The following is a 25,564-nucleotide window of genomic DNA, read 5'->3' on the forward strand; positions in this document are numbered from 1 at the left end:
CTAACGTTACTGCCTAATTAAAAGAGGACTGCCCTGCTGCAGCCTGTGCATGAGCACCGCGCTGAGGGGGACTCCATCAACCAAGGCTGCCCTTTCACTTCAGCGTGGATGAACCACGGCCTCACCTCCACCTCCAGCCCGGGCACAGGCACCTTTGACGCTCTTGAGAGCCGAAGGACTTTGATGACTGCAATTCACTGAACGCGACCGCGGCTCCGAGCCGCCCCTCGTGAGGATCCCGCCCCGATAAACGCTTCTGGCCACGCCGGCTTCCAGCCCCGCAGCCGCCGCCGCCCTCCCGCCGCCGGGACCTGCGCGGCCGCGGGCGCCCCTGCAGGCGGCGCGGAGCCCGCCCGCCCGCCCCGCCCCGCCCCGCCCCGCCCCGCCCCAAGCAGTCGGGGGAGGCGCACATCGACAGCTCGGCGCTCCCCTAGCCGGGCGTCCCGCCGCCGGTTGGCTCGGGATCGATTGGCCTGCGGCCCGCCGACCCCGCGCACCATCGAGGAGGCGGCCGGCAGCGGGAGCCCAGGTGGGTACCGGCGGGCTGGGCAGGCGGGGCGGCGGCCCCGGGCCCCGGCTGATCGCTGCCTGCTGCCTCAGCCTCCGCTCCCAACGCGATCGCGGCTGCGTGGCGCGGGCCCGGCCCTGAGGGGCCCCTCCCTGCCTCACGCCCCTCGCCGGGCTCCGCCCCGCCGTCGCGGCCCCGGGGGGGGCGAGGGGCAGCCCCGCAGTCCCCGGTCGCTACGCCTCGGGGCCGGGGAGGGGAGCGTGTCCCCCCCCGGGGCTCTGCGTGGCGCCTCCGCCCTCAGCCCGGTGGCCGGGCCTGGAGGGTGGCCCTCAGCCGCCCTCCCCGCCTGGCGCGCGCCGTTTGCCGCCGGCCTCTCGGTGGCTCCCTCAGGGCTCTGCTCTCTCCGGCCGCCTCTGGGCAAGGTGACCTTTCGCTTCGACTCCCACAGGCGTTGCGTGCCAACAGGTCTCCTCTCGCCTATCTGCTCCTCCCCACGATGTGTTTGCTTGCGTGGAGAGAGACGGGAGAGAGTCCTGAAGGCTCCTCCCCGCCCTTTTTTTGTGTAACCGGGCGCTGAGTAAAATGCCCCCCTTCTCCCTTGCGCTGACAGGAAACATCATCCCGGCTCCCTTCCCTCCCTGCCTTTGTGCTGCCCCTGGCCAACCGACCCAAGCCCCACTCCTTCAGGGCCCCTCTCGTCCTCCCTGTTGGAAAAATTATATCTTTCTCCAGAAAAAGTGAGCCAGCTTTGAGTGAGGTCCTGGCTTGGGCTTTGGTTCTCATCCTGATAAGCGCTTACTGTTCCTTTTTTACTATGTATGTTAAGAAAATAAAACCACTGTCATGGAAAGCAAGTGTTTTGTTTTTCTTTCCAGTGGCACAGCAGTGGACTAGAAAGTTACAAATGTAAAAGCCTTAAAACATATGAAAGATTCCTGAGTAGTTACTTGTGTTCTACAAGTTTAGGTTAAAGAGGTGATTTACTTTATTTGCAGTTCTTATGATGACTTCAGGCATGGAATTGTTCATGCACTGGAGGTTTTCAGTCACTGGGATGCTAACCTGCTCTGTGCCTCTCAATAGTTCCTCAAGATTTTCTTCTGATTTGGCTCCTAACACCTGTAGATTTCTTTTTTTGTATTTTTTTTTTTTTTATTTTTTTAAGGGCAACATTACAAGGATTACTGTATTTGCTTTTGTTTAAACTTCAGCTTTCTTGTTAGTTTTATTATAATAAAAGCCTATAATGTAAGGTGGTAGCCCCGTGTGTACATCTTCATTATGTGGAATACTACTATCGTTTTTGGAAAATGTTGAGAAATTTTACAAAGATAATAATGTTAAACATGCTTAACATGAAGACACACTTTATTTGAATGTAGCTTCCCTGTGTTATTTATGATGGGTGTGTTTCATTCTGCATGACAGCATAGTTCCGCTTTTCAGCCTTTAGAAAAAGCCTTTCATTATTTGCTTAATTCTGGTTATTTTATTTAACTGTATTAGTTAAATATTTTCACTGGCTTTTTTTTAAAGAAATAAAGGCTTAAATGGAGGTGCCTAAAATCAAGCAAACCTCGTTATGGGAAAACCCTGAATCTTAATATAAAATTTAAAATGTAACTCTTGAAGTTGTCATTTCCATCTGTTGTCAGACATAAATAAGTCTGACACACCTTGCTTTTCTGCTCTGTAGTGCTCAATCTTACATATACTGGTTTAGGGAGGTATGTGGCGTTGGGAGACTTTTCTAAACACAGAACTGATACATTTACTGCATTCTGACTACAAGATATGGCCTGCATGCTTTTTTCCTTACTGCAGTAACATGCTTGATCCTGCCCTTGCAGAAGCTAATAGTGGTTTTGCAATTCACTGATTAAAAACTTGAACAGGGACTTAGGGGTTTTAATGATCTGGTTACCACATAAGTTGAAACAGAAATGGTTGGAGAAGAGCATGAAGGGAAATGTTTACACATATGACAAGCGTTGCTTTCCTAATGTAGCTTTTTTCCCCTCCTTGATGCAGTAATCTGTGCTATCGGTTTGAAAACCTGTTAGAGTAACTGCTGATGAGCTATTTATGGGACTTGTATCTGATTACTTCCCACATATACTCTCTTCCAAAAAAAGGGGTTTGGGTAGGGTGAGTTGTTTCACAGATGTCGTGTAAAAACTCTAGAAAAATGCAGTCGAAGGCTCTGGGCTGTTACTTTAGACCAGGCTTACAAAACCATAATGCTGGCAACTTGAAGAAAATAATGGCAGCAGAAGTTGAGGAGGCCAGTGCAAAACTGCTGCAGATCAATGTGGAATTTTAGTCTTCCCTGTTCTGGAAGAGGATTGTAGATTGGCCTTCGTGATATTTGCAATAAAATGTGGTGTTTTGATTAGAAAAAGGGTGGAAAGATGAACTTAATTTGCAAATGGGAGTGGTCTGTAATCATCAAAGCTCTATATGAAACTCTGCTTTGAGACTTAAAGGGCATAACATAAAGCATTTTTTTAAGGTAGAAATCAAGCTTAGTGTTTTTACTGCTTTTTAGATTGATTACAGTAAGAATTACAGTGATAGCAGTATGTCTGCTCTGCTGGGAGTGTATATTTCAGACCATCATTTTCTTCATGTTTTTTCTTTCAGAGCGAGACTGTAATTATGGAACAGAAATCCAGAAAATGACAGAAAAACGTTAGTTTCCCTCTTCTAGGACAGTCATGTTGGAAGGATTGGTAGCCTGGGTCCTCAACACCTATCTGGGCAAATATGTCAATAACCTGAACACAGACCAACTTTCAGTTGCTCTTCTAAAGGGTGAGGCTTTGTGGTATTTTCTGTAGTGTTTTCATACTGTGATTTAAAAAAAAAAAAAAAGTCTTATGTTTTTGTAATAACTGGAAGGTGGAATAGAAACAATCACTAAATATCGTGTTTAACATTTATATAAACCCTTTCAATATAGAGTTTTGTGCTAGCACTTTACAATGAATAGTAAATTCTCTTGTGTTCCTGTCTTTGTTGCTTTTTATCAACGCTGTTAAAGCAATTTATATGACACTTTCAAAAGTATGCTTAGCATATCTTAGGCATGTTTAATTTATATAATATTTGAGTGTCATTTTTCTTCATACTGTTCAGTAACTTTCCTGTTGAGGGACTGTGGCAGGAAGTATTTGTAGTCTTTCCTTCTCATGTTTTGGTGCTAGTAGTTACTCCCCTGTAATTAACACTTCTGGTTTGTGTCGTGTTATGTCATGTTATGTTCATGAGTCTTGTGCTTTTACAGAGTCCTCAAATCAGTGTTTTCTAATTTACCTTTTGTTGCTGTTACCTGCTATTTTTGAGAGAATATTTTATAACACTTCAAAGCTTTTCTGTGTGTGCTTTTGTAATATTGAGAAAATACTTGAAATATCTCTTTTGAAAAGACAAAGAGTAGAAGCTTTCTCTTTGGTTACAATAAATTCAGATGTAAAACCTTGCAGAAGATTGCTTCTAGATGACCTCATCAAATAGTCTGAGCATGGCATTAGAAAATTAACAAATATATTAAATAACCATTGCAATTGTAACACAGCTTGAAGTGGTAGGTTGGCTGTTCTCATGAAATCCTGTTTGATTTTTTTTCTTTAAAACATGATGCTAGTCATTTTAGGCTTATAATGTTCAAGCTGGCATTCTTTAACATCAAGCTGGCATTCTTTAACATAATTTTGTTTAACATAATTTTGTTTTGACTTGCCTTTTTTTCTGCTTTGTATAGGTGCTGTTGAATTGGAAAACTTGCCGCTAAAGAAAGATGCCTTGAAGGAACTGGAATTACCATTTGAAGTAAAGGCAGGTTTGTATTTTGCTTGTGTGTGCAGGACAAATATTTATAAACAGGAAGTATTGCATATTTCAGAAGAACCTTTACCTGTGAGTCAGAAGCTTGAACAAATGAGATAACTTGGTTTTCAGGTAATCCAGTTCTATTTTAGCTTGTTTGTTTCTTACACCACTTTTTCTTCCAGTTTTTACAAGGATGATAAAGTATGTTTACATGGGAATCTGATAGCATCTGTGTTTTGTATATCTAGGTTTCATTGGCAAAATAACACTACAGATACCTTTTTATCGCCCACATGTGGATCCATGGGTGATATCTGTCTCAAAACTGCACTTAATTGGTGCACCAGAAAAAAAAGAAGATTTTGATGAAGAAAGGGAGAAGTTGCAAGAAAGAGAACACAAGAAAGCCCTTCTTCTAGCACTTGAAGAAAAATGGAAAGTAAGTCACCCTTGTCTTTCATGGTGAAGAAACCACTATGGTAGATGGATTGCATTTAAGTCTCCTAACAAATAGGAGAACAAATGCATAGGAAACTCGGTTAGAATTTGATTAATGCATGCTAACATAGTGCAATTTCTGCCCCACCCCACCCCTGTCATGTCGTGTGTCCCACATATGTTGGAGATACTGAAGTCGTCGGGTTTTTTTTCTTTCTCCCAGTTCACAGTAGTTTCAGTATAACAAGGTATGTTGTTTCTTGCCCAGTTGTTACAGTGGTGGTTAATGCTTATCCCTATTTTCTCTTTTAGAAAGAACGACAACAGAAAGGGGAATCTTACTGGTACTCAGTTACTGCATCTGTAGTCACAAGAATTGTAGAAAACATTGAAGTAAGCCTTTGCATTGTAGAGCTTTTCCCACTTGTTAAGACTTACCTGTGCAGCCCACCATGCTTCACATTGTGTAGTCCCTAGAAAACAAATACGTGAATCAAAGGTAGATGTTTGGCAGAGGACAGTCCCTTTTCAGACTGAACCTTCATAACTTCAGTCTTAAACTAGTCCTGATAGGGACTTCTGGAAAGGAAATACCCTCCATCCTGCTTTTACCAACTTTTTTTTGGTTTGTAACAGTAGGTGGATAATGAATTTGCATGAAATGTGATGGGTTTTGCTCACATTTTAATTCTTTTATTTATAAGCCCACCAAAATATTGAATTGCTTATGAAGCAGAAGAGCATGATTTATTTTGATATAAAGATAATTTGTAAAGAAACAACTCTCAGAGTGTCTGCTGATCTACGATTTTGATTATTTGACTGTGTGTTGTCTCTCACGTTCTTTAATTATTCTTTTTCTACTACTAATAAAAATCTGCCATGTGTCTCTTAAGTATCAAAATGAGTCAAAAGTATGGCTGTTACACTCGGTTGCTTTTTCTCTTTGGAAGTCTTAATCTAGTTAATGATGTTTTAGCAACAGTCACATCATTAATCATTTGTGTTTAAGAACCAGAAGCTTTCTACATATTACTTGCTAAGGTTTGTGTGCTTGCCTCCATGAAAGGGCTGTCCTTTTTTTTTCCTCATGTGCAGATAGACTGACTATATTATTTGGTTGCATTTCAACTCACTAGAGGCAATTTAGAAGCAAGATACCTCAGGGTACTTGGTTTTCCTGATATGTTTGAGATTAATTTGGTGCAGGAGCTCAAGGCGAGAGTATCTATACTTTTCGTAGTCCTGGACTCTACATTCTCTGAGAAACCACAGTAACTCGGTGCTCTCAAAGGTTTTACCAATATGAAATTAGAGTTTGGGTCACCTTGTACTGTTACTAGTTTGTAATTCCAGCCCATACATGATTCCAGTACCTAAAACAAATTTGAGTCTTCGGTTGGCAATTACGCATTTGCCTTTAAAATGGAGAATAATAGTAGGATAGCAAAATAAAGTACACTGTCTTGTGAAAGTGGCTAGTTGTTTTTGGGGAGAAGGGCAGGGACTAGTGGTATCTGAGGAGAAGATAGAACCAGAGAGTACAAAACCAGAAGCGAGGAATAGGATTTTTATGAGATCTGAATAACTACCAGAAATTTGTTGGAGAATTGCAGAAATTAAGTATTAAATTGCTTCAGTATTAATGAATAGTACTGCTGTCCACTCTAATGATGTAAATAGTTGCCTTTAGTAATGTTTTTTTTTCTGTCTAGTTAAAAATTCAGGATGTCCATTTGAGGTTTGAAGATGGTGTCACAAATCCTTCGCAGCCATTTGCGTTTGGCATATGCATCAAAAATGTATCAATGCAAAATGCAGTATTTGAACCAGTAAGTATAACTTTTTGTACTAGAACTCATGGCAGCTAAGATGTGGTGCTGTATTTTATGGGTGCTAGTAAATATTTAGTAAAAAGCGTGGCATTTTAATAATCTTCTGGTTATTGTAATACATTTATTTTTGGCATTTCATATTGTTTATTGAGTATGTAGAACTAAAAACTGCATGGCACATGGTGTGTGATCTTGACTTTATTCCACTTTTTCTACTTCAGGTGGAGAAGCGGATGCGGAAAAAACAGTTGGATGTTGCTGACTTCAGTATTTATTGGGATACCAGCTGCACTTTATTGGGTGACCTGCCTCCTGGTCAGCTGCAGGTACAAGAGAGAGATTTTGCATATGAGAGAGATATTTTGTTGTTGTTGTTGTTAGTCTCCTTTCTGTATTGCAGACCTACTTGACTCGGAATTTATTGGATTTGGTGCTTTTAAGAGCAACAGAACTTCATGGTTTCATGCTATAATGATAGGATACGTGTGCAACCCACAAAGGTTGTGCTGTGAAAAACCTTATTTTACCTTTGAAGAGAGAACATGTTTAAGAGTTGTGGTTTTTTTTTTTAATGGACTGGCATGCTAAGTGTATTCTAGTATATGAAACCGATGCATCCCAGTAAGCATTGTACACTCATTTCTTAGAGAATAAATTTGCTTGTAACCCACAGGAAGCAATGGATAAAAGTATGGAAAGTCGTGATCATAATTACATCATGGAACCTGTATGCACTTCTGCGCTTCTTAAGCGAAATTGTTCTAAGGAGCCTTTAAGATCACGCCAGACTCCGCGGCTTGAGTGTGACATTCAGCTTGAGACTATACCCTTGAAGCTTTCACAGGTGAATACCAACCGTCTTCATTTAACTCTCAATATCTGAAACAGAGACTGTTGAGAAGAGGATAAATGAGGCTATCATGAGCTCTTTGCTATTAACTGTGTTAGGCTGTCCAAACTAGGTACTCTTCAAGACTGCTTGAGTATCTGTATGCTGTATTGCACACTACTTTATGGTCAGTTTCTAACAAAGTGACTGATTGAAGAAGATATTCCTTTATGTTTTGGTTACCACAATGTCTACAAATTCAAATTGGTAGTTTGACATAGAGTGTATTTTTTCCTACCTACGTGCTGCAACTGTTGCTTGTATGTCAGTGCTTCTGAAGATTCTACTGGTAAAATGCCATCTTGAATTATCTGTCAGTTGCTGATTTGAGTTGCTGATTCAAAGAGTGAAATACCTGTAAGGGCATTAAAACTGTGGTAGTGTTTGTAACAGCTTAAATACCAATTATTGTAGCACAAAATTAATACTTTCTTAAAGACTTAGTTTTAGAGGCAACTGAAAGGGATATACTAAAGAAGTTGTTTGTTTTAAAACCAAGCATTCCAAATTATTTAATTGTTTTACTGCAACTGATTATTGCAAAAAAATTACATTCTTGTTTGTTTGTTGCAGTAATAGGAGAGATGCATATGGTTTTTTTTAGCCTATCACATGTACAATAGCAGCTGATGTTAGGTTGATAACCCGACATGGAACGAGAGTTCATTCTGTGTGTTTGTAAGTATGGAAGCCTGTAAATTGAATGTCACACATTAACTCCTAGCTGCTGGGAGCAGATACGTGACACTAGAGAACCAAATTATGAGTTGTGATTAACATTAATTTTAATTCTGAAGCCATATGCAGGCCATTGATGCAGATAAACTGAGCCTGTGGTTGTTTTTTTGTTTATTTTGTTTTTTCGTCCCCTTTGCTTTGGAAAGCACTCCAATGTTGCCTAATTGATCTGTGTATTGTTTTACTAAAAGACGCAGTATCGGCAGATCATGGAATTTTTAAAGGAACTGGCTAGAAAGGAACGACAGCTTAAGTTCAGGAAGTGGAGACCAAAGGTTACAGTAACAGAGAAGTAAGTATATCTATATATGTCATGTTGTTAATATGATATTATAAACTGTATTAGGGAGACTAGAACGAAGACAAATATAAAAAGGTAGATAATAATAATATATTAGAGTTTCAGTTTTCATGTTTTGTTCCCCTGCCTCATTAATTAGTTTTAAATATTCAGATGTAATTCAAACTTAAAATAAAATTATTCTTGCCTGAGGCTTTAAGGCCTTCTTTCACTGCTTCCAAGAACTGAAATTAAGTCAGAGGTTCTACCCCCTCACACGCACTGTGGTGTTCTTAAATTTTCTCTGTGGAAAGAGCTCCTATTAAGTTTCTTTTATTGATAAATAAGAAAGACGGTATCAGTTCAGACCAGAGGTCTGTGTAACTCAGCATTTTGTTGTCTATGCCTGATATATAAAAGCTATACTAAATCCCACTAAAGTGATGGGGACTTTGCACAACACTGTTCTACTCAATTTGTAGAACTAGCCCATATATACTGTCTCTAATGCTGATGCTTTTTCTGACCAGTTGCCCTCTGTTTTTTCACTGAACCTCTCCCAGGCCTTTCACCAGTTTGACATGCATTTGGTTTTTTACATATTGGTAATACAGTAATTTAAAAATGTTTCAGCTGCCGAGAATGGTGGATCTTTGCTTTGAATGCTAATCTTTCGGAGATCAGGGAGCAGAGGCAACGTTCTACCTGGGAGTTCGCATTACATCGGGCCCAAGATGCAGTATCTTACACTGACATGTATTATAGCAAGTTGAAGGGAGAACCACTGTCTACTGCAGAGCAGGTATTTAGATTTGAGTTTCCTACAATGTTGATTAATCATCTTATATTTGATTTGTTTCATCTTCTCAAATTTAAAATCTGTTCTAGTTTAGAAACATCTTTAGTTTTACAGCAGGCCATTTTCACTGAACAGGCTGTCTTTTGACCGCAACTGAGTTTTTAATGCTTGAAACTTGGGCTTGTGGGAGGTGTGTGTGCAGCAGGGTTCTTGTGTTTTTGTTTTGCTATGCAAAAAGCTGTCTTTTTTTTGAGCTGTAACTGGTTTTCACCACAAATAACATTAACTCTCATAGAATGCTCATGTCAGTTTGACATGCTTTCTTAACTCGTGTTCTCTATAAACTCAAAATTATTTAAGTATCAGAAGTGTGTCAGGTCACCCATATGGCTGGGTAGATAATGTGGGAAAAATTGTGGCTAGTTGACAGTGTTTGGGGATGCTTTGTTGTTTTTTTGTTTTTGTTTTTCCACAGTTGATTTTAGGATGAAGAATTTAGAGGGAAAGTGCCCCTGATAATGAACCTGTGTCCTACTTCAGAAAGAAAAAAACCTATAATCAGCTGCTTTTTATCTTTAGGTGTATTGGGACTTTTTTGTTAAATCAGTTCAGGGCACCATGTACCTTACCTGCCTTAATTAGAGGTGCGATTCTATTGATACTTTAAGTTTATGAAGAAAGGCTGAGAGAGTTGGGGTTGTTCAGCCTGGAGAAGAGAAGGCTCTGGGGAGACCTCACTGCAGCCTTTCAGTACTTACAGGGGGCTTAAAAGAAAGATGAGGACAGACTTTTTAGCAGGGCCTGTTGCAATAGGACGAGCGGTGATGGTTTTAAACTAAAAGAGGGGAGATTCAGACTAGTTATAAGGAAGACATTTTTTACACTGAGAGCAGTGAAACACTGGAACGGGTTGCCCAGAGAGGTGGTAGATGCCCCATCCTTGGAAATATTCAGGGTCAGGTTGGACGGGGTTCTGAGCAACGTGATCGAGTTGAAGATGTCCCTGCTCACTGCAGGGGGGTTGAACTAGATGGCCTTTGGAGGTCCCTTCCAAACCAAGCTATTCTATGATTCTATGTAATCCTTACTTGTGTTCTTCAGACATGAACTGTAGGAGTAGGTCAATGTACTGGAAATTTTATAGTACCTGGCAAAGCGCGAGACTTTTACTTTGATATAGCTTGTATTGTCTTCAGGGCAATGCCATTGGACTAGAAACGTGTCTTTTGCTTTCTTGTTTCATAATATATTTTTTAGACTTGGGTGACTCATAAGCTTCCACGAACAACTTCTTAAGCAGTTCAAAGAAGGCAACATGTCTAAGTAACTGAATCTGAATACTACATTGTCCTAATTTATGCAGTTCATTTCCTTTACCTTCTTTACTCAAGACAGAAACTTTTTTTTGCTCCTGGCTAAGCTAGGCATTCTGTTAAATCAGATTCTTTTCCATGGCTTAAATTTTGTGCTGCAAAGCTTGCTTCTGATGCGTGATAGGAGGATATAGTTGGGCAAGGAATTTTTATGATGAAAAGTGTTAAAGGAATGTATTTTACAATGCAAATAAACTTTATTTGTAATACGGGGGAATGTCAGTGTTACGGTTGCCCACGTGACTTCTGGGTGTTTTCATGTGCTTAGACACTTGGATACTGGCGTTAATGCCATGTTAGTTTTTTCTGTGAATCTCTAACTTACTCAGTGCAGAGATGTTTGACATGTTTGTGAACAAGATGCTGTATTCTTTTAGTGCAGTTACTTTACCTTTTTTGTCTTTTCAGGCAGAAATGCATCGTATTGAGGAGGAGCAAACTTATGAAGAGTTGAAGATACTATATGAGATAGTTCATGATAAATTTCATGACCTAGCTGAGGTGAGGAACATTCTGCATACAGGCTAATATTTGGAATGTTTAAGTGGGGTATTGGGTTCTGTTCTGCTGGAGAGTGCTAGCATGTATTTGCTTTGATTTAGAAGTGTGGCATTAATGCTAAAATTGCAAACAGTGCTCAGTTCCTGCAGTTTTTACTGTTGTGTCGCTTGCACAGTGAAATCTTTTGTCTAGTCATATGACGATCTTCCTCAATAGTATCCTTGCCAGAATTCCTAGGGCAAGTACTCTTCATCTTAAAAACAGAGAGTGGAAGTAAGGGCCTATAATGAGTATTTTCCCAGAATAAATATATGGCAAAAGTGAGCCTCATGTAAATGGCTTTCTGAGCACACTTCATAAAATATGGACTCATCTCTGTAACAGCACAATGTTGTCTCTCTCTCAAATACAGTTGCCAAATTTAGAGCTGTGTCTTATGGTATCAAATGACTTCTTATTTGATTTAGTGTTTCTAGACTAAGATTTAAATAATGCCCTATGGCTTCCTATATGCAGCAGTTAACTGATGATATGTTTGTTATTTCTTTGCTGCTGCTCTCCTAATAAGCTACATATTGATTGAAAATATCACTGCTGGTATACTGAAGAGTGCTGAGTAAATAGTAGATGGAATTGTATTTTTATTGTGATGGTTTTGTATGTTTGTGGTATTCTTTCACTTATCAGCAGTAATGTGTATGTCTTCAATGTTCAAACATAGAGTGTTAAAGAGCCGTTGCCCGATTCCCCTGGAGGTTCCCCTACAGCAGAATCTGCACATGGCAGCAGCACTGGAATGCTTCAGTATCTTCAGTCTTGGTTTCCTGGTTGGGGAGGTTGGTATGGATGTGCTCAGCAGACATACGAAGGTGAACCTTTTGAAGGGCTGCTGCCAGACCCAAAGGAACAGTGGAATCCAGAAGACATACTAGGTATGGAAATACAGGGTTTTCTGTTTCTTTTTAAGGCTGTTAACGCTACCATAGTTAGAATCCTGGTAAAGGTGAACAGAAACAACTCTTTGGTTCTGTACTGTTAAAAGATGACATGTGTCAGCTGATGTACCTAGGCAGCAGAGCCTGTCTGAAGCTTAAAAACCTGTTAAAAAATCTCAGTACCTGGTGTACCTGCTTATTTCTAAAGTGATACATGGAATACATTTGCTTCCACTATTACAGGTATTTACAGCAAAGAGCTTTGGGACTTTTTCTGTTCAGGTGGGTGGGGGTCGTGTAGGGTGCTGTGACTGGGTATAACATTAGCAGTACTGGGTTGTTGGGGTCTTCGTAAGTTTAGGTTTACATTACCTTAATTGAAATAGAATATTCAGTTTTGTTAAGGAAGAAAGTATATAATCTGCTTTATTTTTTTTTCTATTTTTCTTCCCTAGAGCTGGGGAAATATTTATATTCAAATTCAGAGAAATGTTTTTGTTCTTCAGTAGCCTTCCAGAAACTTGACTTATTTAATGGGTTGGTTTGTGTTTTGTTTTTTGTTTGTTTTTTTTTTTTTTAATTAGGTGCAGATGAATTTTTTGATCCTGCTGCAGATGCTTCTAGCATGAATACCTTTACAAAAAGAGATCATGTTTTTGCTAAATTAAATCTACAGTTGCAGGGTGGCTCTTTCACTCTGTTGCATAAGGAGAAGAAGGTGGTGCGTGCTGAGGAGACTGCTTTTATGCAGCTGGAGTTTTCAGGTATTAAGTCAATTCTGTTCTTTCTCAAAAAAGACCAGAGCTTTGTCCGCTGTCAGACCTTCCTTTGATTTTTGCTTTTAATTATTTAAATTACTATACTGAAACAAAGTTCAAAATGAAAATATGAAAACAGCTTGTGGAAATTGATGTATGCAGTGAATTTAAGTTTCTCTCTTCAGATGTGTGAGTGATTTCAACACAGAAATCTAATTTTAGACATTGTTATGTGTGAAAGGGAGACAGCTATAGAAATATATGCTTCACAATCATTCCAAATTTCTGTGGTTTAATTTTTTTCATAGAAATAAACATATATAAGCAGTTCCAAAAGACTTGTTTGTTGGATGATATTTGTTATCTGTAAAATGTAAATAAAACCTATGCTATGTACTAAAAGAAATAAAAGCATTTTATGTATTTATATTCCAGGTGTAAAGATCTTAGCAGAATCCCTTCCTCGCAGAAATTCCTCGCTTCTCAAAGTTCAGCTTGGTGGTCTTTTTCTGAGGGATTTGGCAACAGAAGGGACCATATTTCCTGTTCTTGTTTTCCCGAATCCTGTAGGTGAAAAAAACTCTTTAAGTTACTATGTAGGATGCATAAGCGTGTATGAAAATAGTTATGTTCCAAAACTCAACATGTATTTTTCTTAGTTTGTGTCTTATCCGAGAAAGAGAACACAAAAGTCTTGAAGAAAAATTTCCACTTGTTGAACTTAGTTTTCCCCTCCCTTTCCAAAGATCATTCGTAGAACTCTTCATTGTTTGCTCTGTATGCTTGTAACTTTAATGTTACAGCGTTGGGAAGAAGATAATTTGTTGAACAAGATTTGATTTTTGGAACAATCAGCATTGCTGCTTAATTAGTGATTGTTCTTTTTCATATAGCTCTTTGGTCCAAGTAAAGTTTTATTTCACCTGTATACTGTTACACTAAAGGCAGAAATACAGAAGGTTTTTTTTTCTTCCTAGTGAATTGCTGAAAAGATTTCAAATATCTCTTCTGAGCAAGCAAAATTTGAATCTAATGCCATGAGAATTTTCCATGAATTTTGCACTTTGTAATTTATAGAGAACTGACTGAAATATGCACTTCCGACTTTGGTCTGTCTACTACATGAATAGATAGCATTAGCTCTTAGTCGTGCTTCCTTCTCTTGTTTGACTACATCAGGGAAAAAAATGCATATAATAATCTCAGACTATGCATATAATTCACTTATAAAGTGACCATAAGACTAATACAGAAAAGTCTTTTATGCTTATATCAGGTGGCTTGGTTGATTTTATCTAAACAATCTTTTTTCTTTTAAATTCTTTTCAGCAAAAAGAGGTTGGCTGCATGTCTTCCTTTGGACTCCCAAGTTTGTCCTCAGAAATGACTAATCAGAACACTGGTAAAGATTTCAGTTTATGTTTGATGATAACAAGCATATGAGATAATAACTACAAACCAGGAATTTCAAAACCGAGTGCCTAGAGTTTGAATTCATGCAAATGCTTTTTGCAAATAGTAAAGATAAAGTCGTAGAAGCTTTGTTCAGACATGAGGGTGCATGCAAGTTGACTTTAAAGAAAGTGAGTACAAAAAAACTTAGTTCAAGACAATGAGAGTTGCACTTGCTCTTTGTCTTAGTTTTAAAAAAGAAAGAAAAATTGTTAGGAGTTCAACATCAGGATCCCAGTTCTGAATATGATTTTGTATATACAAATATGTTGAATTCTGTTGATTGTAGGAGTTGATCATATTACTTGCTTTTCTGTTACTGAAGAAGTTTCGGACAGGTACTACTTTCCTAGTAGTACCAATCAAAAAATTGTTATTAAATTCTTTGGGGTTTGTTTTTTGCTTTTGTCCATTTGTTTGTTTTGTTTGGTTTTTTTTTTTTACAACTGCTTTTTGTATTTCATTTTTTTATTCAGTTGCAGATCCTGATGCCCCAGTGTTTGAGATGCTTTATGAAAGAAATCCAGTCCACAGCAGTTTTGAGAGACGCCTGGAAGTCAGTACCAGACCTCTAAATATTATTTACAATCCACAAGCCATTAAGAAAGTAGCTGACTTCTTCTACAAGGGAAGGGTTCATACCTCAGGTTAACCTTTAATGTGTTTTTTTTGGTGGGGTTGAGGGTGTTTTGGTGGTATTACATCTTTTCTTATCTCTGATTTTTATTTATTTTCATTCTTAGAAATATAAAGCACTAATCAATGAATCTCCACTTTAAATTCAAATTAAGCTGTACTCTGAGTCTTCTCTGGATGATTCTTTTTTTGTTGTTTCTTTGTTTAATTGAATCAGGGATTTTGCTGGCAGACTCCTGAAACTTCTACTTTAAAACTGCAAGTTGCTACTATGCCACATGGTGGATGTTCATGCTGCCTAAATTAAAATGCATAAATAGGAGGCCTGTTTCTGTAATCTCTCCTGGAAACTGATGGATAACAATAGATTTTTTGAGAAGACAGTTAAAAGCAGAATATTTTCTATAGTAACGATACAGGGGAAATTGCATTCTAATTCCCATTGTATCTCTTCTGTTGGTTAAATTGTCTGACCTTTGTTACAGCTGCTTTTGAGGTACCTTGTTTTTTAGATGTTGAACATACTGCTTCCCTAAGCTTCTAAGGACAGCAAGATTTAGGAGTCTAGTACCTGAGCCTGTAACATTGTAAAGTGACTGCCTTTGCATTTTTAGTTGTTAAAGTTCAGTTTCTGAGGAGATGGGGTGAGAATAAGGAACATTAAAATGTTCTTAAAGTACCAGTTCTTTTTCTGCTGATTTTGGCAAATACCAAAAGATTTAAGTTACCTAGCATAAAGGTGTGAATGATACTTACCTTTTGTCACAGGATGGGAATATTCCATAAATGTTAGAGGTAAAGTTTAAAACAAACAAGCAAAACAAACAAACAAACAAAGACTGCCCACACATTCCACAAACTTCTTAATGTTTAGTCAGAATTTCCTCTGTTGCCATACTTATCACCCTTTTTGTCTCCCTCAAATTTAGTAACTCAGGTTGAAGGTCTGTCAAATAAAGACCAGAAGAAGGTTTGGGAAGTGTTTTTTTGGTGGGATATTTTTGTGCTTAGACGATTCCCTTTTTCTGTGAAGCAGCCTGATGTGTAGGTACAGCCAATGGCTTTCAACTGCTATGTTCTCCTGTCCTATATTTTACTGCTAAAATTTAAAATGGATCTTTTTTTTTCTTTTTTTTTTTTTTTCCCCTGATTCAATAACAGATGAACAAAATTATACCTCGTTGGTTTTGTATCTCTTGTGCAGGTTTTGGGTATCAATCTGAGTTAGAGGCAAGAGTGGCTGAAGCTGCTAGAAGACAGTACAACAAGCTGAAAATGCAGACGAAAGCTGAAATCAGGCAAACTATTGATCGTTTACTAGTAGGAGACTTCATTGTAAGTTTTTGCTCCCAAGATGTTTATGTAGGCTTTAGGACTTGAAGCTCTAGAGAGTGGGGGTTTGTTGTTGTTTGTTTGTGTGGTGGTCTTAATAAAGTGGGAAGTTTTACGTGTGGTATTGTAGTATTCCTTTTGCTGTCAAACAATCCATTTTTGTGGTGCAGACCTGTTGTGATTAATGGCAGAATAGTATTTCTCTGTTCTTGACCCCGTTACTGAGATGACTTCATGCCAACTTGTTGGTTCCAGTGTGTGTTGGAGCTCCTTTACGTCAAACGTATTAAATTTGTGTGTAACTTATTTAAAGATTATTTTCTAAATTAAAAAATTGTTCCACCTTTATTTGTTTTTTTTTTTTGCTCGTTCTTCAGTTTTCAAGTAATATTAGTATATGTATCAGTGTCATTAATCCCTAGCCTTGGAGTTAGGTATATTGATGCAAGATAGTTGTTTTATATTGTTCTCAGTGAAATGAAAAAATATTTGTTATGGAAAAGTAATAGTTTGATGTTTGATGAAACAGTGTAGCACGTTGTATTTATGGATAGCCTTGACAAGGATTTATCTGATCCAATGTCGTGTAAAAGGTAGATGCCTTCTCTTAGCTATGCAGGTAGGTTCACTCTCCTCAGCTTACAGGTGGGGAGTCCCTCTGGAGAGGGATTTGTTGCATCTCTCTTAGTATGGGACGCTTCACCTACTGAAAATGTCCCTTCATTGACTGCAATGGGAGTCTGTGATTTAACAAGCTACTGAACTTTAGCGTGGCTGAAGTTTGTGAAGGTTAGCTCTTCAGGTGAAAAAGTGGCTAAGTAGATTGATGTGTTTGACGCGGCTTTTTTTGTATGTGAGGGGAAACTGTTTCTTATGGGCTATTATATCTTTCTTCTTAACTTCCAGGAAAACAGCAAAAGCTGGACCGTGTGCCTTGATATTTCTGCCCCTCATGTGATCTTTCCAGATGATTTCAAATTTGTGGATCCAGTGTTAGTTGTTGTAGATCTGGGAAGAATATTACTTACCAATTCTCAAGGTATGATCCAGAATTATAGCAGCTTTCCTTTTCTTTCCGCCTTCTCCCAGGAACTGGTTTGTCTGTGCAGAAATTAGAGATGTCTTAAGGTAATTTCCCCTATATATGCAGAGAGTTTCGCATAATAGTTCTGCTATTATCAATAAATTTTTAATTGAGATTGATACACAGTTTTAAAAATAATGGGGGAGATGTGAATTTTTTTGTTTTGTTGGGGGCTTGGGGTTTTTTGGGGATTAACTTTTAAATTAAAGGCTCCTCTGTGATATCTTGCACCTCTTGAAGACTGTGTGTCAGGCATTTTACCATAGATAGGATTTTGGCTTAGAGTGGTATAAAATTTAGCTGTCGAATACTTTTTTGGGACAGTGCTCCCAGTGAAAGTATGCTTTGAATAAGCCCTCCAATTCTGGAGTCACATGGATCTCTGTTCTTAGCACATATGTCTATAGCTAGCCCAATAAAAGTGAAAGGCAAATTGGTGTCCTTTGTTTGTATCAAAACTGCTTCTTAAACAAATCATTGCTTCTTTCCTGTTCCACTAAGAAAACAATGCAGGAGAATTAAAAAGAAAGTACAGTGCAACTTGCAAATAAAATTAGACGTACTTAAAATCTAGCTGTACTGTATGGTGTGTGAGGATATGGTAAAAAAAAAAAATGGAAGAGTTATCTATGTGCTGTTCATTTCCTTTTTTAAAAAGTACAGCTGTAGGATGAGCTGTTTGGTGGTGCAGTGGAAAGTTGAGGTGTCAAGCCCAAAATTGTTTACAGTGGAACGTTTTTATTCTGGATGTCTTGAAATCATTCGGTCTTTTCTAGCACCAGCTAATCTCTGCAAGCTTTTAGTAGCTTCCCTTTTAGTAAGTTCTGTCTTAGGGCAAACTAGAAAAAGAACACAAACTGTTTATGCAAGATTGATTTGTATTTCCCTGTGAAATTGAGGCATTGGGCTGTTTAGAGTAGCTTAAGCTTAAAAAAAAAAAAAAAAAGAGTAAAAATGTACAGGAAAGTTTTGGGGGGTGTTCCTGCTTTGTAGAGTAGAAAAAATCCTTTTCTTATGATAATAAAATGAAGGTTAGTATTAGGCAATAAAGTTAATTGGACAAAAACTTCTGATCGTAAATATATTGTGGTTAAGTAGCTCTTACCTTTCAATTGGTTTTGAGGATCAAAAGAGTTGCGCAGGCAGAGTAATGGATTTTGTTGTTTATTTGTTTGTTTACTACTATGTTTTTTAATCCACAGAAGAATCTAAGAGGAGTGCAGATACTTTTTCTTCAGAAGTCAATGAACTGAGCGATGAGGAATATAAAACACCTCTTGCAACTCCTCCCAATACTCCACCACGAGAATCTAACACTAATAGTGGCATCAAAATGTCTGAATTTACTGGAGTAGAAATAAGTGAAGAGCAGCTACAAGCACACTTAATGAGTAAAAAAATGTATGAGAGGTACACGCTTTCATTTATGGACCTTCAGATCATGGTGGGCCGAGTGAAAGACAACTGGAAACACGTTCAAGATAGTGATGTGGGTCCAACTCATGTGGTAGAAAAATTCAATGTTCACCTGCAGTTGGAGCGCAGATTGATATACACATCTGACCCAAAATACCCAGGAGCTGTCTTGTCTGGCACTCTGCCAGACTTGAAAATTCATATCAATGAAGACAAAATATCGGCTCTGAAGAACTGTTGTACACAGCTGAGTACATCTGAAACTAAGTCTTCTGATGCCCTACATTTAGGGAAAGACAAGATTTTTGCGGAGGTAGACCAGCTTGGCAGTTTGCATGATTCTGTAATGAATCTAACACAGAGTGTTGTAATGCTAGAGCAACATACCAGGGAAGTTCTTGTTGAATCTCAGCTGCTTTTGACTGAATTCAAAGTAAACTGTATGCAGCTGGGTGTGGAAAGTAATGGACGATACATCTCTGTACTCAAGGTTTTTGGCACCAATGCCCGTTTTGTGAAAAGGCCGTATGATGCAGAAGTGTCCCTGACTGTTCATGGCCTGTTACTGGTTGATACCATGCAAACATATGGAACAGATTTTGATCTTTTGATGGCTTCTCATAAGAATCTGAGTTTTGATGTGCCAACAGGAAGTCTTCGAGACAGCAGGGCTCAGTCCCCAGTTTATGGACCATATGATGTACGTCCCATTGATGTAGCTAGTTTGGCAGAGAGATGCACTACAGCCTCAAATACTTCATCTGGTAACAATGGAAAAGATCAAGAGTCCCTGATAAAATTAGAGTATCAGTTTGTGAGTGCAGAATGCCCATCGATGAATTTGGATAGCAGTCTGCAGGTGATCTCTGTACAGGTGAACAACCTGGATATCATCCTTAATCCAGAGACTATTGTTGAATTGATTGGGTTTCTCCAGAAATCTTTCCCGAAGGAGAAAGAAGATTCTAGTCCTCAGCCTTTAATAACTGACTTGGAAAGAGATTGGAGGGAGCAGGAAACCATCCAGTCTACTTATGCACAGAATACAGAGGTAGCAGTTGATATTCACTGGTTAAATATACTCCTCCTCAGGACAGTTGGCATGACAAATGGAGAAAAATATGGCAGAAAAATTGCAACAGCCAGTATTGGTGGCACCAAAGTCAATGTCTCCATGTGCAGTAAACTTGATGTAAATGGCTCTCTTGGATGCCTTCACCTGATGGACCTAACACAAGATAGTGTTAAGAACCGATATGTTGTCAGCATAGGGAATACAGTAAGGTATGAAAATCTCATTGGTGATGTAGACTACTGTGAATCTTTATTCTTTAGGCTTGATGATGGAAATAGCCTTCCAGATGCTTTAAGTTTCACTTTCACAGAAAAGTCAAAAGAGGAGTGTTCTCTCAACCTCAAAATGGCCTCCTTACACTACAACCACTCAGCTAAATTTTTGAAAGAACTAACTTTGTCAATGGATGAATTGGAAGAGAATTTCCGCAGCATGCTGAAGAGTGCAGCTTCAAAAGTTACTACAGTCTTGGCAACTAAAACTGCTGAATACAGTGAAATGGTTTCTTTGTTTGATACAACACCACGATCAAGAGATGTTGCCAACTTAGAAGATAATGAAGGCTATGCACTTGGATCACAACCTCTCCAAACTGATACTATTAAGCTTATATTAAATGTAAACATTGAATCACCGATTGTCTCAATACCTCGAAAGCCTGGTAGCTCTGAACTGCTTGTAAGTCATCTAGGACAAATATCTATTCAGAATTTTGTACCAGGAGAAGACGAATCTACAAGTGACAGACTGCAAGTTGAAATTAAAGATATTAAAATGTATTCTTTAAATAGCAGTCAATTTACGAGCAAGAAGGAGCCTGCAAGTGAAATACCTCATGGCCTGCATTCTTCAGGTCCTGCCAGCGTTAATAGCCAGGAAGAATCCCATTTTACTCGTCATGACTTCTTTGAATCGTTACATAAAGGCCATGGTATGTTAATCAGAGGACTCTTAATTATTTTAATATGAGTAGTACATGGTACTAAAAATGTATATTGACCATAGCTCTGATTGTATATTCTGTCTCACCCATCCTCCTGAAATATACTGCTCAATTTTAATTACAATGGATAAGTTATTTTATTTATATCCATTTTTAGTCTCCTAAGCAAAAACTGAATAGTGCCTTTCATGCAGAAATTTAACAAAACGTAGCTGTATATACTTACTTCAGCATTGCTAAGAGATTCTGAGCAAGTTAAATAGCTACTATGTTATCTCTCCTGTACAGTCTTTATAGGATAATTAGTTCACTTATTACAATGTTGTTTTAATCTCACTTTCTCTTGACAGCTTTCCACATTCTGAATAACACCACCATCCAGTTTAAATTGGAAAAGATACCACTAGAGAGAGATTTGGATTTAACTTTTCCTCTGAGTAATGAAGACTTTGGAATATCAAGCATTATGAAGATTGAAGGGAAATTTGTGAACCCTCTTCAGGTATAGTAATGTAGTATTTCCACTATCGATATAACAGTATTTCCCTGCATAGAAGATAAGTATCTTTCAGGCAAATATCTTCAGGTTTAACATGTTGGTAGTTCAGAAATCAGATCCTTGTACATGGGGTTAGAAGACACAGTCTTAAGTCGTAATAAAAATGACCAAAATTTAATCTTGTTTTGGGGCATTTTAGACATCTTTATGAATTAGTCTAAGTTTTACTTACTGTGAACACCTATCACAGAAGGAAAAATAAATGTATCGCTGTCCAAATGCCACTGTCCAAATATGTCTATTTGCAGTTCTAGTAGAAACTAAGAATTAAAATGCTATTATCTTGATAAAACCTCTGCAGGAGCAGAGATTTTAAACAGAGGAAATGGAAACTTCTAAAGCTAAGGAGACAAGCAATGATGGCTAAGGAGAGAATGTTTTTCCATATATTACTGTATAATCTCAGCATGGTAAATTCAGGCTAGTTTGTATGGTGAATTATTTTTAACTAACCCTGTGTGGATGCTTTTTGCCTAGGAATACAAGTATCCTAGTCTAGGATCCTAGGCTGTACGTTTTCAGATTGTGTCATCTTACAGAGCTAATAGAGAAGAATTCTTTTACTTTGACTTTGCATTGTACCTTGTTCTGGATTAACTTAAAATTTGTCTGGTTTGAAATTCTGCAGTCTTTCCACTTGTGAGTTTTAAAATATATGTACTGATTTTATTAATATAGAGAGCTCTAACGTGATGATTGTTTCTTTTTTCTACATTGTAGGTGGTGTTAGCAAAACATGTGTATGAACAAGTCCTGCAGACTCTGGATAATTTAATTTACAGTGAAGACTTGAACAAATTTCCAACCACTTCTGTATCTTCAACTTGTCATAGTTCTCCTTCAGCATCACTTCATAGTACAGGCGCAGAATTCTCAAGTGAACGGAAGGAAAATGGCTTATTCAGCCATTCTAGTTTTAATTCTGTTCCAAACAAGTCATTAGCTATCAGAGAAACAAAATCTTTTACTCAGATTCAAGCAAACTTTCATATCTCAGAGCTCCAGGTTCAGTTAAGCGGTGATCTTACACTTGGTGCACAAGGCCTTGTCAGCCTTAAGTTTCAGGATTTTGATGTTGAATTTGCTAAAGATCATCCTCAGACTTTGTCTATTCAGATTGCCTTGCGTTCTCTGCTGATGGAAGATCTTCTGGAAAAAAACCCAGACTCTATGTATAAGAATCTCATGGTGTCCCGTGGAGCACCCAAGCCATCCAGTTTAGCACATAAGGAATATCTTTCACAGTCTTGTCCCTTGGTATCCAATGTAGAATATCCAGATATGCCACGTTCCCTACCTTCCCATATGGAAGAAGCACCTAATGTCTTTCAGCTATACCAAAGACCAGTTTGTGCCTCCCGTAAGAAGCAAAAAGAAGATGCTGATTCTGAGTATCCTCTGACTCCACCTCCTTCTCCAACAGCAGACAGATCCAAGTTACCCTGTGGAAAAAGTAACTTTGATGATTCATTAGTTCATATCAATATATTTCTAGTGGATAGGAAACACCCTGAGTTTTCTTCTCACTATAACAAAATTAACCGTAGTGTAGATGTTGATTTTAATTGTCTAGATGTCTTAATAACTTTGCAAACTTGGGTAGTGATACTGGATTTCTTTGGGATTGGATCCACTGCTGATAACCATGCTATGAAGCTGCAACCTGAAGATACTCAGCAGACAATCAAATCAGAAATAAATACCTTGTCAGCTTCTCAAGCCCAAGAGCCTGTAAACACTAAGCTGGATCTGAAGGTATACTTGAGATACAAAATAGTAATTGGATTGTCTGTCATAAAACGTCTGGTTTATAGAAACTTAAGGTGACATTTAAATCAAATGTTTTATATTCTAATGGAGAATGCACATAAGTTCAGAAACAGTAGATTTAAAGCATGCATAGATGTAGTTAAAAAAAAAAAGTGCAGAAGTTGTAGAAAAGCAAAACATTTGCAAAATGATTGGCTCCCTTGCTCTGTGACCCTCCTTAGAGGTGTGTACGCCACTTGAAGGGAGGCTGAAGTAGAATGCTCCGTGGTCATCCAATGGAGCTCTCGTGGGTAGCGTTTGACACCCACCCCCCAGCCCACCCAGTCTGCTCTATGCCAGAGGGTCTAAGGAAAGTCTAAGTCTTGGGGGCAGTGACTGTTATTTCCCTGGGATAACACAGGGCACAGACTAAAAGTCTGTGATATCTTAAATGATAAGGTTACTTCAATATTAAAGACCTGACATACTGAAATTGGCACTGTGCTGTTCTAGGTACTGTGCAGTTTATTTTTCAGAAAAAAAGTATATACTTTTATAAATGTATATACATATGTCTCTCTGTGTATAAATGTGCTTTTTTTTAAATTATGCATGTATATATATGTAGTCTTTGTCCAGAGGTCCTGCGATCTAACTTAAAAATGACAAATCTTGAAAGAGAAAAGGATGAAGATGACAGTGCTAGGATTTGTTGATGACCTGATCATTCTGAGTTGCTTGGGAGACCTGTTAATGTGCCAACAGGGAAAGAAAAGGGTTGCTTTCCTCCAGTGTCTCCCAATCAGATAATTCTTGTTTGCCATTTACGTGTTAGAGTGCAATTGTCTTGAAAAAAAATAACAAGACGTTCTAGCTATGAAGTCATATCGTTTAATACCAGCCTGTTCCTTTTTGTTTGACCAGGTCCATTCTTTATCGTTAGTACTGAATAAGACAACTAGTGAGCTTGCTAAAGCCAGTGTGTCAAAACTTGCAGCCCACTTGGAGTTGATTGGTGAGTAGATTGGAGGGCTAAGGTTGTATGCAGTTTAAAATAAAAGGAGGTGTGCACTGGAGTTGTGATTTGAAATGCTTTTGGTTTGGTGCTCATTGGGTTTTTTGTGTGTTGTTTTCTGGGGAAGATGCACATTCTTTTCCCACCGCTTCTTTCTCTGCTTTTTTAGGCTTGATTTCAAATCCTCACATCCCTCCCAGTTGTCAAACGCTTGATCATTTTTGCTGAGATTGGCTAGGATTTTAATACTTTACTTTCACAGAGCAGAACAATGTGTTACTGTTTTAGAGGAAAAAAAGTTCTATGTAAGCTTTCACAAATCATAGTGGTGTAATCACATTACGTATGTAAAGCATAGAGTTATGTTTGGGTTAATATAATCTTTGTAGCAGAAAGATGTGATTTTCATTGAACGTGAGGTTTAATGTTTAATTGAATGTGATTTATTCAATTACTTGTAATGAGTTTATCCCACTAATAGAAACTTTTGGGTTTTAGTAACTTATCTGTCTTTGAGGATCCTAATTGTCTGTCTCTTGTTTTGCAGAGGGAGATTTAGCCCTGCAAGGAAGTATTGGAAGTCTGTCCTTAAGTGATCTTACAGCTCATGGAGAATTTTACAGAGAACGTTTCACTACAAGTGGTGAAGAGGCACTCATTTTCCAAATCTATAAGTATGAATTTAAACTTCTTGTTATTTGATATTAATACCATTAACACTCCTCCCCCCCCCCCCCAAAAAAAAAAAAACCAAAACCAAACCAAAACCCAAACAAACACCAAAAAAACAAACCCACAACTATCATCAGGTCTGCATGATTCTGCTTTGGATGTTTGTGACTTAAAGGAGACTGAACATTTTCAGTCATAAACTTACGATTTTTAGCTTTTCTTTATCCTGCAATGTACATGGCTTATCAGGAAAAATAGTTTTTTATTTCCCTCTAAAGCTGTTCTTGAAAGTATTTAGGTGATAGTTTGTTCCTAGATAAAATAGTAGTTGCTTTTTATAAGTTGCAAGAGGTTTTCAACTGATGAAATAAATTTTCCATTGCTCCTTACTTTTGGAATTAAAGGTTTACTTTCGTCATAGTGTACTCTTGAAGTTCTGCTTTGTGTAAAGCAATAGTTCTTCTCCTGTGATGTTTCATGGTTTTCCACCCCCTCCTCCACCCACTAGAATTAATCAGATTAGAAATTATCCAAGTAATGTTATGGAGTTAATTTCAAATGTAACAGCACACTGATTCAGAGTTGAATCTACATATTATCATGTGGTAGAGTACTTACCTTATAAGCCACTGTTCAGATGTATAAAACCACCAAAGGTGTATCGGTTAGACGAGAGATTAGAGGTACATTCCAAATGTAGAATTTTCCTATTTGCTTAATTAAAACTCAGTAGCACTTAAATATAC

General features: G+C 38.3%; 1 protein-coding gene across 4 annotated transcripts in view; it reads left to right on the plus strand.

Moving 5' to 3' along the window:
* The first annotated feature begins 394 nt into the window (after nucleotides 1-394).
* Nucleotides 395-25,564, plus strand: part of VPS13D (vacuolar protein sorting 13 homolog D) — a 109,309-nt gene continuing 84,139 nt past the window's right edge. For 3 of the 4 annotated variants that reach the window (XM_082328884.1, XM_082328886.1, XM_082328885.1), the window contains exons 1-23: nucleotides 395-529; nucleotides 3,152-3,322; nucleotides 4,272-4,349; nucleotides 4,588-4,778; nucleotides 5,090-5,170; nucleotides 6,493-6,609; nucleotides 6,834-6,938; nucleotides 7,286-7,456; nucleotides 8,431-8,531; nucleotides 9,153-9,321; nucleotides 11,100-11,192; nucleotides 11,914-12,124; nucleotides 12,712-12,891; nucleotides 13,321-13,451; nucleotides 14,215-14,287; nucleotides 14,814-14,984; nucleotides 16,178-16,308; nucleotides 17,212-17,344; nucleotides 18,592-20,811; nucleotides 21,174-21,325; nucleotides 22,103-23,137; nucleotides 24,056-24,146; nucleotides 24,694-24,820. In XM_082328884.1, coding sequence (XP_082185010.1) covers nucleotides 3,226-3,322; nucleotides 4,272-4,349; nucleotides 4,588-4,778; nucleotides 5,090-5,170; nucleotides 6,493-6,609; nucleotides 6,834-6,938; nucleotides 7,286-7,456; nucleotides 8,431-8,531; nucleotides 9,153-9,321; nucleotides 11,100-11,192; nucleotides 11,914-12,124; nucleotides 12,712-12,891; nucleotides 13,321-13,451; nucleotides 14,215-14,287; nucleotides 14,814-14,984; nucleotides 16,178-16,308; nucleotides 17,212-17,344; nucleotides 18,592-20,811; nucleotides 21,174-21,325; nucleotides 22,103-23,137; nucleotides 24,056-24,146; nucleotides 24,694-24,820 — 5,858 coding nt within the window. In that variant the 5' untranslated portion in view covers nucleotides 395-529; nucleotides 3,152-3,225. Of the gene's footprint in view, nucleotides 530-3,151; nucleotides 3,323-4,271; nucleotides 4,350-4,587; nucleotides 4,779-5,089; nucleotides 5,171-6,492; nucleotides 6,610-6,833; nucleotides 6,939-7,285; nucleotides 7,457-8,430; nucleotides 8,532-9,152; nucleotides 9,322-11,099; nucleotides 11,193-11,913; nucleotides 12,125-12,711; nucleotides 12,892-13,320; nucleotides 13,452-14,214; nucleotides 14,288-14,813; nucleotides 14,985-16,177; nucleotides 16,309-17,211; nucleotides 17,345-18,591; nucleotides 20,812-21,173; nucleotides 21,326-22,102; nucleotides 23,138-24,055; nucleotides 24,147-24,693; nucleotides 24,821-25,564 lie in introns of those variants that run through there. The other variant, XM_082328887.1, reaches the window with a different exon arrangement.

Source organism: Platalea leucorodia, assembly GCF_965183815.1.
Source record: "Platalea leucorodia genome assembly, chromosome: 17".
NCBI classification, from domain to species: domain Eukaryota; kingdom Metazoa; phylum Chordata; class Aves; order Pelecaniformes; family Threskiornithidae; genus Platalea; species Platalea leucorodia.